The sequence below is a fragment of the Melanotaenia boesemani genome, chromosome 11 (genome assembly GCF_017639745.1).
Source record: "Melanotaenia boesemani isolate fMelBoe1 chromosome 11, fMelBoe1.pri, whole genome shotgun sequence".
Lineage (NCBI taxonomy): Eukaryota > Metazoa > Chordata > Actinopteri > Atheriniformes > Melanotaeniidae > Melanotaenia > Melanotaenia boesemani.
This window is the reverse complement of record NC_055692.1, coordinates 36,541,691-36,553,842: the sequence shown is the minus strand read 5'-3', so window position 1 is coordinate 36,553,842 and position 12,152 is coordinate 36,541,691. Positions and strand designations below refer to the sequence as shown.

Here is a 12,152-nt window from a genome sequence, read left to right as displayed (position 1 = left end):
CATTGACTCTGCAACACACAGCGATTCAGCAACCTGCAGCAACTCATCAGCCCACAGTGACTCGGCAACCCACAGCGATTCAGAAACCTGCAGCAACTCATCAGCCCGCAGTGACTCGGCAACCCACAGTGATTCAGAAACCTGCAGCAACTCATCAACCCGCAGTTACTCGGCAACCCACATCGACTCTGCAACCTACAGCGATTCAGCAACCTGCAGCAACTCATCAACCCACAGTGACTCGGCAACCCACAGCGATTCAGAAACCTGCAGCAACTCATCAACCCACAGTGACTCGGCAACCCACAGCGATTCAGAAACCTGCAGCAACTCATCAACCCGCAGTTACTCGGCAACCCACATCGACTCTGCAACCCACAGCGATTCAGCAACCTGCAGCAACTCATCAACCCGCAGTGACTCGGCAACCCACAGCGATTGAGAAACCTGCAGCAACTCATCAACCCGCAGTGACTCGGCAACCCACATTGACTCTGCAACCCACAGCAATTCAGAAACCTGCAGCAACTCATCAACTCGCAGTGACTAGGCAACCCACATCGACTCTGCAACACACAGCGATTCAGCAACCTGCAGCAAATCATCAACCCACAGTGACTCGGCAACCCACAGTGACTCAGCAACCCACAGCGATTCAGCAACCTGCAGCAACTCATCAACCCGCAGTGACTCTGCAACCCACAGTGATTCAGAAACCTGCAGCAACCTGCAGTGACTAGGCAACCCACAGTGACTTGGCAACCTACAGCGATTCAGCAACCTGCAGCAACTCATCAACCCGCAGTGACTCATCGACCCACAGCGATTCAGCAACCTGCAGCAACTCATCAAGCCGCAGTGACTCGGCAACCCACAGTGACTCGGCAACCCACAGCGATTCAGAAACCTGCAGCAACTCATCAACCCGCAGTGACTCGGCAACCCGCAGTGACTCTGCAACCCACAGCAATTCAGAAACCTGCAGCAACTCATCAACTCGCAGTGACTAGGCAACCCACATCGACTCTGCAACACACAGCTATTCAGCAACCTGCAGCAAATCATCAACCCACAGTGACTCGGCAACCCACAGCGATTCAGAAACCTGCAGCAACTCATCAACCCACATCGACTCTGCAACCCACAGCGATTGAGAAACCTGCAGCAACTCATCAACTCGCAGTGACTAGGCAACCCACATCAACTCTGCAACACACAGCGATTCAGCAACCTGCAGCAACTCATCAACCCACAGTGACTCGGCAACCCACAGCGATTCAGAAACCTGCAGCAACTCATCATCCCGCAGTGACTCGGCAACCCACAGTGATTCAGAAACCTGAAGCAACTCATCAACCCGCAGTTACTCGGCAACCCACATCGACTCTGCAACCCACAGCGATTCAGCAACCTGCAGCAACTCATCAACCCACAGTGACTCGGCAACCCACAGCGATTCAGAAACCTGCAGCAACTCATCAACCCGCAGTTACTCGGCAACCCACATCGACTCTGCAACCCACAGCGATTCAGCAACCTGCAGCAACTCATCAACCCGCAGTGACTGGGCAACCCACAGTGACTCAGCAACCCACAGCGATTCAGCAACCTGCAGCAACTCATCAAACCGCAGTGACTCTGCAACCCACAGTGATTCAGAAACCTGCAGCAACCTGCAGTGACTAGGCAACCCACAGTGACTTGGCAACCCACAGCGATTCAGCAACCTGCAGCAACTCATCAACCCGCAGTGACTCGGCAACTCGCAGTGACTCATCGACCCACAGCGATTCAGCAACCTGCAGCAACTCATCAACCCGCAGTGACTCGGCAACCCACAGTGACTCGGCAACCCACAGCGATTCAGCAACCTGCAGCAACTCATCAACCCGCAGTGACTCGGCAACCCGCAGTGACTCTGCAACCCACAGCGATTCAGCAACCTGCAGCAACTCATCAACCCGCAGTGACTGGGCAACCCACAGTGACTCAGCAACCCACAGCGAATCAGCAACCTGCAGCAACTCATCAACCCGCAGTGACTCTGCAACCCACAGTGATTCAGAAACCTGCAGCAACCTGCAGTTACTAGGGAACCCACAGTGACTTGGCAACCCACAGCGATTCAGCAACATGCAGCAACTCATCAACCCGCAGTGACTCGGCAACCCGCAGTGACTCTGCAACCCACAGCGATTCAGCAACCTGCAGCAACTCATCAACCCGCAGTGACTCGGCAACCCGCAGTGACTCTGCAACACACAGCGATTCAGCAACCTGCAGCAACTCATCAACCCACAGTGACTCGGCAACCCACAGTGATTCAGAAACCTGCAGCAACTCATCAACCCGCAGTTACTCGGCAACCCACATTGACTCTGCAACCCACAGCGATTCAGAAACCTGCAGCAACTCATCAACCCACAGTGACTCGGCAACCCACAGCGATTCAGAAACCTGCAGCAACTCATCAACCCACAGTGACTCGGCAACCCACAGCGATTCAGAAACCTGCAGCAACTCATCAACCCGCAGTTACTCGGCAACCCACATCGACTCTGCAACCCACAGCGATTCAGCAACCTGCAGCAACTCATCAACCCGCAGTGACTCGGCAACCCACAGTGACTCGGCAACCCACAGCAATTCAGAAACCTGCAGCAACTCATCAACTCGCAGTGACTAGGCAACCCACATCGACTCTGCAACACACAGCGATTCAGCAACCTGCAGCCACTCATCAACCCACAGTGACTCGGCAACCCACAGCGATTCAGAAACCTGCAGCAACTCATCAGCCCGCAGTGACTCGGCAACCCACAGTGATTCAGAAACCTGCAGCAACTCATCAACCCGCAGTTACTCGGCAACCCACATCAACTCTGCAACCCACAGCGATTCAGCAACCTGCAGCAACTCATCAACCCACAGTGACTCGGCAACCCACAGCGATTCAGAAACCTGCAGCAACTCATCAACCCACAGTGACTCGCCAACCCACAGCGATTCAGAAACCTGCAGCAACTCATCAACCCGCAGTTACTCGGCAACCCACATCGACTCTGCAACCCACAGCGATTCAGCAACCTGCAGCAACTCATCAACCCGCAGTGACTCAGCAACCCACATTGACTCTGCAACCCACAGCGATTCAGCAACCTGCAGCAACTCATCAACCCGCAGTGACTCGGCAACCCACAGCGATTCAGCAACCTGCAGCAACTCATCAACCCGCAGTGACTCGGCAACCCGCAGTGACTCTGTAACCCACAGCGATTCAGCAACCTGCAGCAACTCATCAACCCGCAGTGACTGGGCAACCCACAGTAACTCAGCAACCCACAGCGATTCAGCAACCTGCAGCAACTCATCAACCCGCATCGACTCTGCAACACACAGTGATTCAGAAACCTGCAGCAACCTGCAGTGACTAGGCAACCCACAGTGACTTGGCAACCCACAGCGATTCAGCAACCTGCAGCAACTCATCAACCCGCAGTGACTCGGCAACCCGCAGTGACTCAACAACCCACAGCGATTCAGCAACCTGCAGTAACTCATCAACCCACAGCGACTCTGCAACCCACAGCGATTCAGAAACCTGCAGCAACCTGCAGTGACTAGGCAACCCACAGTGACTTGGCAACCCACAGCGATTGAGAAACCTGCAGCAACCCACCGCAATCTGCAGCGACTAGGCAACCCACAACGACTCGGCAACCCGCAATGATTCAGCAACCTGCAGCAACTCATCAACCCACAGTGACTCAGCAGCCTGCACTGTCTCATCAACCCGCAGTGACTCGGCAACCCACAGCTATTCAGAAACCTGCAGCAACCCGCAGCGACTCAGCAACCTGCAGTGAGTCATCAACCCACAGCGACTCGGCAACCCACAGCGATTCAGAAACCCGCAGCGACTAAGCAACCTGCAGTGACTTATCAACCTGCAGCAAGGAATGCAGCAGGTTGCATCTGGTAAATATTCTGCTTACCAGCTATAGTCAGATATAACGCTGTTTCCCTCCTTCACTCGCCTTGTATATTTGTACATGCTCCTGTTTATACGTGTACATGTGGCAAATGTAGCACAATGCCAACAGACGTGGAGAACGACTGATGCCAAGAACTAGATAAGCTAATCATACTTATCTGAAATATCAAAGTAGGAAAAAACTCTCTTAAACCCATTTTTTTTTTCAGTGCCATGGAAACTGAATGTAGAGACACACTGGAAAACTCAGACATGCATTTATGTGATAAAAACGACGCGGCTCACTTGTCTGGTGAGTATTCAACACTAGAACACTAGAAAGCTCAGAGAAGTCCAGATAGCATAACAGGACTCCTTTAAGACCAAACCACCTGAACATTGTTTCACAGTTACAGAAACTGTTCAATACAGGAACCAGTAAATGTCTCTAAAGGCAAACAACTGGGAAGAAAGAGCAATAACAAAAAGAATAGGAAATAAAGAATGAATAAATAACATAGCTAGGCACACAGGGGCGTTAGTTCTCTTCAAAATAAGATCTTCATAAGCCTGAAGGAGTTGTCCACCATGCAGGTGCTACTCCACAAGGTATCTTTTCAAAGCTGAAAATGGGTTTTCTATTTCCCCACTTACAGGTGTGAATAAAGATCAGCAGGTTATTAAATACAAAGTCTCCATTTGCCTTTAAAGGTGGTTCCAAATATTCTATCCTCTCTTGTTAGGGGTTGTGGTTTCGTTAAGATCCATTCCTGCAGGTCCTCCTAAAGGGTTCCAGAGTGCATGCAGTGAAAGAATCGATGGTCTGTTGTTCCACTGTCATCACCAGACGTACAGACATTGTTGTCCGGGCTGAATCTTTCCCTTAATCGTTCTCTGGATGGAAAAATAGGATTGAGAATTTTAACATGAACTTCTTTAGCCTTGGGGCTTAACGGACAGGTGAGGTAAGTCCACTTTTTAACCTCTGAATCAGAAAACAGTTGAATAATGGAGTTTTTATTCGACCGAGCTGGAAATAACTGATTAGTTAGATGCAGACGCATCACTTTCTTAGAGTTTGGATTGTCCCAGAAATCTACTCCATACATTTGAAGTGTAATTTGAATGTTCACATTCTGAACAAGGAGGAAGAGACTTTATTACCTTGTTAAATTGAGTATGTGGCAAGTTTTCATAAGATGGCCATTCTTTGTGATAATTTAATAAATGTCGGGACCAAATGTCTTTTTTCATCCAGTGATCCAAGAACAAAGTCTTATTTCTATACAGTACATATCTATTATTCCAGACAGGAGTTTATCAAACTGTGCATGTATAACATAAAAATACCAGTTTGAGAAAAGAGGATCATTTAACAGGAAGTCTGTTGGTGTTGATGTATTTTGGAGGATTTCATTTGTTCCTAACCAGAAAATGATTCTAGATCTGCTAGAGGCATGTGATTTATGCCAGGGGAACGGTTTCTGTCCACAGGTCAATAAGTCCAAGACACTTACAGAAATCAGATAAAAAACTATTTGGATGGGGGTTTGTAAATTTATTGGGTATCTATCAGAACCTTTGTGAATAAGCATGTTCCAATCTCCACCTATTAAGATGTGATGTTTATATTTGTGAGATCTTTATTTGTTGACACGTCACAGTATCTGTAAACATTACCTAGCACAGGGGTGGCCAACGTTGGTCCCCGAGAGCCACAATCCTGCAGGTTTTCCGTGCATCTCTGCACCGACACACCTGACTTAAACTAATGAGTCATTGTGCAGATCCTTATAGGCTGTTGGATCCATTTAATTTGAGTCAGGTGTGTCGGTGCAGAGATGCATGGAAAACCTGCAGGATTGTGGCTTTTGAGGACCGACGTTGGCCACCCCTGACCTAGCATCATTAATGAGTCACTAATACCGAAAGACTGCCTCTGCTGTGTTTTGTTGATACGATCTTTCCTGGAAAGTTATTTAACAAGACCTGCTGATTTGGATGTACCATGTGAATGAATTATCCTGTGTCCCCATTGGTTTGACCAAATTTTTTCATCGCTGTCTTTTGAGCTCGTTTCTTGAAGAAGAAAAAGATGTGCTTCTACAGCACAGACATTATCTACATTTGACATTATCTGTTCGGCCCCTGACATTTACCGACATTAACTCAAGATTATTTATAAAGAACATCAAAAGGAAAAGGTAAAAAATATGAAACTTATAGAACTGTTAAAGCAATAAGCTTTGTTTAACTGGAGTGAACTCAAGGCAAACCCCTGAGAATTTTAAAGTTTCCCTTAATCATAACGGGATGGAGACTAACAACCCTGCAACGATGATCTGTGTTTACTTGACTCTATTCTAATCCCTGCTCCCTGGAGTAAAATAATAAGAGTGCACAGCCAGTGTGACAGCTAGTGCTGCTTCAAGTTATGAACAGGGTTTAAGGTAAGCACACTCTATGAATTTTGAAATAGAGAGACATAATGCATAATCCTGACAACTGTTATTGTTTCGGAGGGAGATGAAGCTTTGATCACATGACCATCAGTCACTGCGACATGACCAGAAGGCCACCTTACCCTGGGATCTGGCATTTTTCATTTTTGGCCACAGTTCCTCTCGTGCCTGCCGGTCTTCTTTGATGAAATCTTGGGTAAAGCGAAGGCCTTGTTCTATGCACACTAATGAGTCCTTCTTCACTTTCCAGACGGCGTCCTGATGGCGTCTCTGTGTGAGCTGTAAAATGACCTGAGGGCTTCTTCCCTCTTCCTTTCTCTCCACATTGTGGACTGTGTTGATCACGCCTTCAGTTTCATCTGCCCATTTTGGTAAGATCTTTCAAAGATTTTCCACTTTTCTCTAAGATTTTCTCCTCAGGTTCCATCTGCATTTATAACTCTGATTCCTGAAGTCTTTCTTTCAGGTCAGTGTTTTCTTTTTGACAGAGATGAATTCCTGCTCAAGGCTTTCCATTTTGGACTTCAGCAATGCCAAGTGAGTTTTGTTTGACTGGCTGCATGATGCTGGCAAACATTTCTGAAATTTCTTTCAACTGTCTGCCATCGTCCATCTTGTCCAGATTTTTGATCGCAGTTAAAGAGCAGCTAAAGCAGGAAAATTTCTGTCATTAATGACTGACATTCTTCACAAACCTCTTATTTCGTTGCTACATGTGAGCTGGACGGGTCTTCTTTTAGGGTGAAACAGTTTTTCAAGGGCAGGTTTTTTGGAACTAGTTTAGGGCAACGTGGAGCAATGTATGTGCCCGCTTCGCCATCTTGCCTGATGTAGTTTCAGCAGTGTGGTTTCTGGTTTTACTTTGGTGTTCAGACCTGATCCACTGAAGGTACCAGATCTGCTCAGGACTCAGGACACAGAAATCCATCACTCCCTGTGGATAGGGACGTACCACAGCCTGGCCACCACCTCTGAAAGTTCCCAGAGCAAAACGTCTCCATTCAGGGGCATAAAAAACATACACAATTAAAGTCACAGTGGGACTCAATGTTAACGTTAGCGACTCCTGTTCATGTATGGATGCCGTTGTATTACTGCAGCTTCATTTATTCACAACGTAAGCAGGTATTATACACACACTCTAGATGAAGGTTGTTTTCCTGCTGCAGTAGATGAGTAGCTGTATTACAGCCACCAGGGGGCGCTGTGCTTGGTGGTGCTTAAGCTCAAGTTTGCGATGTATGGAGGAGATGCCCGACCCTGCTGAGAGGAGCAGACGCTACCATCCTCTGCCTTCACCTTTCTACCAGCTCATTGCTCCAGAGAAAAAGATCTGCATTTTTTTAATCAGTCATTAATAGACTGTTTAATGATGCAACATTTTACAAGGAAAACATGAAATTTGCAGTCATAGCTGATATCGTCTCTATAGCCAACCCGTAATGAGGTTCTTTAATTATCAGCTCCCAAGGTCGCCTCATTCCTTCTGGCGGCAGAGAATAGAGACTGGAGAGACTGGAGTATTGAACTGGGAGAGAGTTCACAGGCTTACTAACACTTACTTGCGTATACACACACGCACTCAAGCACGCACATTCACACACACAACTACAGACACACCCTGCTCATGATTCACCGCCGTTGTTGGACCCCTCCCCCTTCCCTCCACTCCCACTCCTGGATGGATGCGCTCTCAGCAGCTGCGTCTGCACCTGGCTGCGATAGGAGACCCCCCCATGCGTTTTTATGTTGTGACTGTCTGAATATGTGCTTTTGTGTGAGGTGTGTTTTTTTACCCTTCAGGGCCTCATGCCGTTACTCTCCCTCATGTTGTCTTTTCCATCTGTGAAACTGGGGCGCTGTTCGGTGGCTGCTGCCTCAGTCTCCCTGATCCTGTTCATGTTTATATGTTGTTTTCTACTCTTGGACGGGTTTGTACTCGAAAAAAATTAGTTGCACCTGCTGCAATGACAATAAAAATTTATTCATTCAACAGGAAATTAAAGTTCGGATGAGTAGCATTGGGACACACACACCAACCTCTCCCAGAATCAGGTAAACACATGCACAGGTACACAGCTGTTGTCAAGGCGACAGTAGATTTTAATGGTGACGGGTCAGACACAAACAGTTTTACATTTCAACACTTTTAGTTTCAGACTGCAGAACAAACACACACATCGTTCCTCAGAATAACAGAAAATCTGCTTTTACAGCTTAACGCGAGCTGCAGTCAGGCACAGAAATGTTCTTAAAAAAGGAAGATCACAGATCAAAAGTACATTTAACTCCTGCCTTTAACTCGGCTTTCCTTCCAGTTCACACCAGCTCACAGTTTCCGTTCTGAGTTTAAATAACTTTATTAATTCTCAATTAACTGTTTTTTGGATTGATCAGCGGTATCAGATTTACATCATATGATCTCATTATTAAATCGCCTCCAGCACCAGTCATGTGTTAGGGTTTGAAACAAAAGTGGGCGGAGTTCGATGAAAATGAAAAGTTGGAAAAGTGGGCGTGGTCATGCCATGATTTTTATGTTTTTTTTTCATAAAACAGGCTGAAAGGAGCACTGTCACATCGTCAACATCAGAATGAGGATCGGCCTAAGCAGCAGTCAGCGGCGGATGGAGTGAACAGCACACGCAGACGAAGCAGAAAACTGTTAACAAATATTCTCCAGCTTGTCCCAGAACATCAAATTTTCTTTAAGAAATAATCAGCAATAAACTAAAAACACTAAATGTCTGTGTTGTTGTGTAACTCCTTCAAATTCAGTTTATTTCAGATATTTCTTTGAGGCTGCATCAACCAGCTGAGAAAAATTGATCAAATTATTGATCAGATTATGTCAGACATTAAGCTAGTTTAGAGAACATGGTGATTCCAAGGTAATATAGATCCCATTCAGGTTAGTTATGAGTGAGGATGTTGTTATAATCTGCAGTTTATAGTTATAATCTCACCTATTTAACTTTAATTAGCTAACTCACCTTTTTTTTTAAACAACATGATTGATCCAAAGGCCTGTCGATCAACTGAGTATGAACATGCATCTACCTGATTCTAAAGGTTTGCAGATACCTGGTAAGAACAGAAAAATGTATTTGTTTTCTCAGTCCTGGGAGAGAAAACTCATTTCTCTGTGCTTGTGGAGTATGACCAAGACTTTATTAGGTCAGATTCAGGTCAGACTTTCTGTTAACAGGAACTAAAAATCTACTAGAAACATGATGTTTAAATCTTGGATGTTGTTTTAAGTTGGATTAAGCAACCAAATTTAATGTTTGGATTATTGGAACATAATTAACCAGCAGATAAAACAGAAGTTTTTAGTTATTGACCAGAAACCTTTACAATGAGACTGAAGTTTCCAACTGACTATCAGACTAACAGATAACTATACCTGTGTTAGCCTCTTTGGCTAACCATCTCCATGTTACGTCTTTGTTTAACCATACCTACGTTTGCTATAACAAACTTTAATGTTTTTTCTCAGCATTAATGAAAATTAATCAAACTGCTTGACAAATGTGGGCATAGAGGTGTTATTCAAAGTAAGATTAAAGTAACTAAAGCACCTATCTTAAGCTGCTCAATATCATGGCAACTGAAGCTAGACCAATCCCCTGCTGTGGAGGAGGTGATGCTCAGCAGTCTATACATAGACGCCGTTTCCGCCTCCTCAGCCCGCTGTTGCTACACGTCAAAGCGTCTGCCATCTTGGTCCTGGCGTAAGTTAAATATATGATAGGTGGGTAAATTATTGTCAAAAGAGAGGTAAAACCAGATGTTTGTCTGGAGAAGATGTAGTCTGTTTTTTTTACTGTTTAACACAACAGATATTATAATCCGTCCCTATATAAAGTAGTAAAGTCCAATTTGTTGCATCCAAAAGTAGATCTATTTGTTCAGCCCAAGACTGCTGAAGATCCAGATGTTTTTCCTCCGTTTAGTCCCACTGAAAAATGATAACTTGCCAGGACCAATATGGCGGCTTCGTTGACGTACGAAGAGGGGACCAATGGGGCGTCACCGTGTACGTGTCTGGGATGTTCAGACCTTCAGATTAAATCAGCTGTAGAACAGCATCATTTTACTGATAATAATGCAGACAGAAACATTAAAACCTGGTCCTTGGACCTTCACAGAGGCGATGTTTCATAAATGCAGCATTTTCAGCTTTAACTGAGAATAAATTAAGTTTGAGTAAACTGTACTTTAAGTTCAAGTCACAGTTTACATTTTTAATTAGTTTCTCTCATATTATGATCAATCATTATTAAGATTATGTTTTAAAGTTCCCTGTGAAGCACTTTGAGCTGCGTGTTTTGTACTTACCCATAAGAGCCCAACGTGACATATTTGACCTCATATTAAAAAAAATTGGACTTTTCTTACCATTTTTTCATGGGTCGGACCTTAACGAGTTAAATGCGATAAATAAATTAATATTTAATTACTTATCTTTGAAAGAAAAACCAAAAACTTTGAAGAAAAACCAAACTAACTTTTACAGATCCTGTTTCATGAGTATGGAAAGAAACCTTAATCCCTTTACTTATAGTGTCCCATTAGGGCCAAGCTGGAGAGTCTTGTTAAATAAGAGAACAAATATTTGAGTTTTCATTCATAAAACTGATTCAGGTGTTATCTGATTCAGTTATAGCAGGAAACACACACATGCTGGAATCAAAGAGCATGTTGACTTGACTGATGTGACAGTTTTTAACAATCAACACATGCACATTGCTTATAAAATCTGAACGCGTACAACTGTGACTGATTTAGGGATCAAATGAAAACAAATCAGAAGCCCATTGAAGAATTCTGCTTATTAAAACCTGTAAATAATTCACATAAGTAACTCTGTAAACCTGCAGATGAAGCAGCAGAACAATGATAACATCCGTGAAGAAGCTGTGCATGTCTGCTCTGACTGAATGAAGGGCAACAGTGAAACATGTTTGCAGATGATGTGATGATATGTACGTAAGTGAGTTACTCCTCTGTTTCTTCTTCTTCGCTGTAGTCGCTCAGAGGAAATTCACGGCTCTCTTTGTTTGTGTTGTAACTTTTCCTGTGCATCACACACTCCTGGTCAATAATCGCCTGTAACACACACACGACACAAAGTTCATCAGCAAAGCTTCTTTTAATTTTGTAATTACAGGTCAATTACCAACATATCTCTGAATTTAATTAGATGTAATGAATTGATAATATTAAATAACAGAAAATAACTAATGGACACATTAACATGTTATCGTATTATATACATATATATATATACACACATGTATACATGTATATATATATATATATATATATATATAAATAATATTATAACATGTTAATGTGTCCATTAGTTATTTTCTGTTATTTAATATTATCAATTCATATATATATATATATATATATATACACACACACACACGTATACATGTATGTAAATATATATATATATTTATATATATATATATATATATATATATATATATATATATATATATATAGATCAGGGGTGTCAATTGTACGGCCCGCGGGCCGGATCAGGCCCGCAAATGGGTTTAATCCGGCCAGCGAGATGATTTTGTAAAGAATAAAAATGAGCTGCAATTTTTCAATAACAGAAACTGCTGTTCCAATTGAGTCCACTGGATGGTGCAATAGCAATTGTTTTAAGCAAGCAAACTGTTTATACCAGGGCAGAGCAA

General features: G+C 44.1%; 1 protein-coding gene across 1 annotated transcript in view; it reads right to left on the bottom strand.

The window, feature by feature from the left end:
* Positions 1–8,537: 8,537 nt before the first annotated feature.
* LOC121649375 (chromaffin granule amine transporter) overlaps positions 8,538–12,152 on the bottom strand; it is a 44,336-nt gene continuing 40,721 nt past the window's right edge. The window contains exon 16 of the mRNA XM_042000179.1: positions 8,538–11,547. Within this exon, the coding sequence (XP_041856113.1) occupies positions 11,437–11,547 (111 nt within the window). The 3' untranslated portion in view covers positions 8,538–11,436. The remainder of the gene's footprint in view (positions 11,548–12,152) is intronic.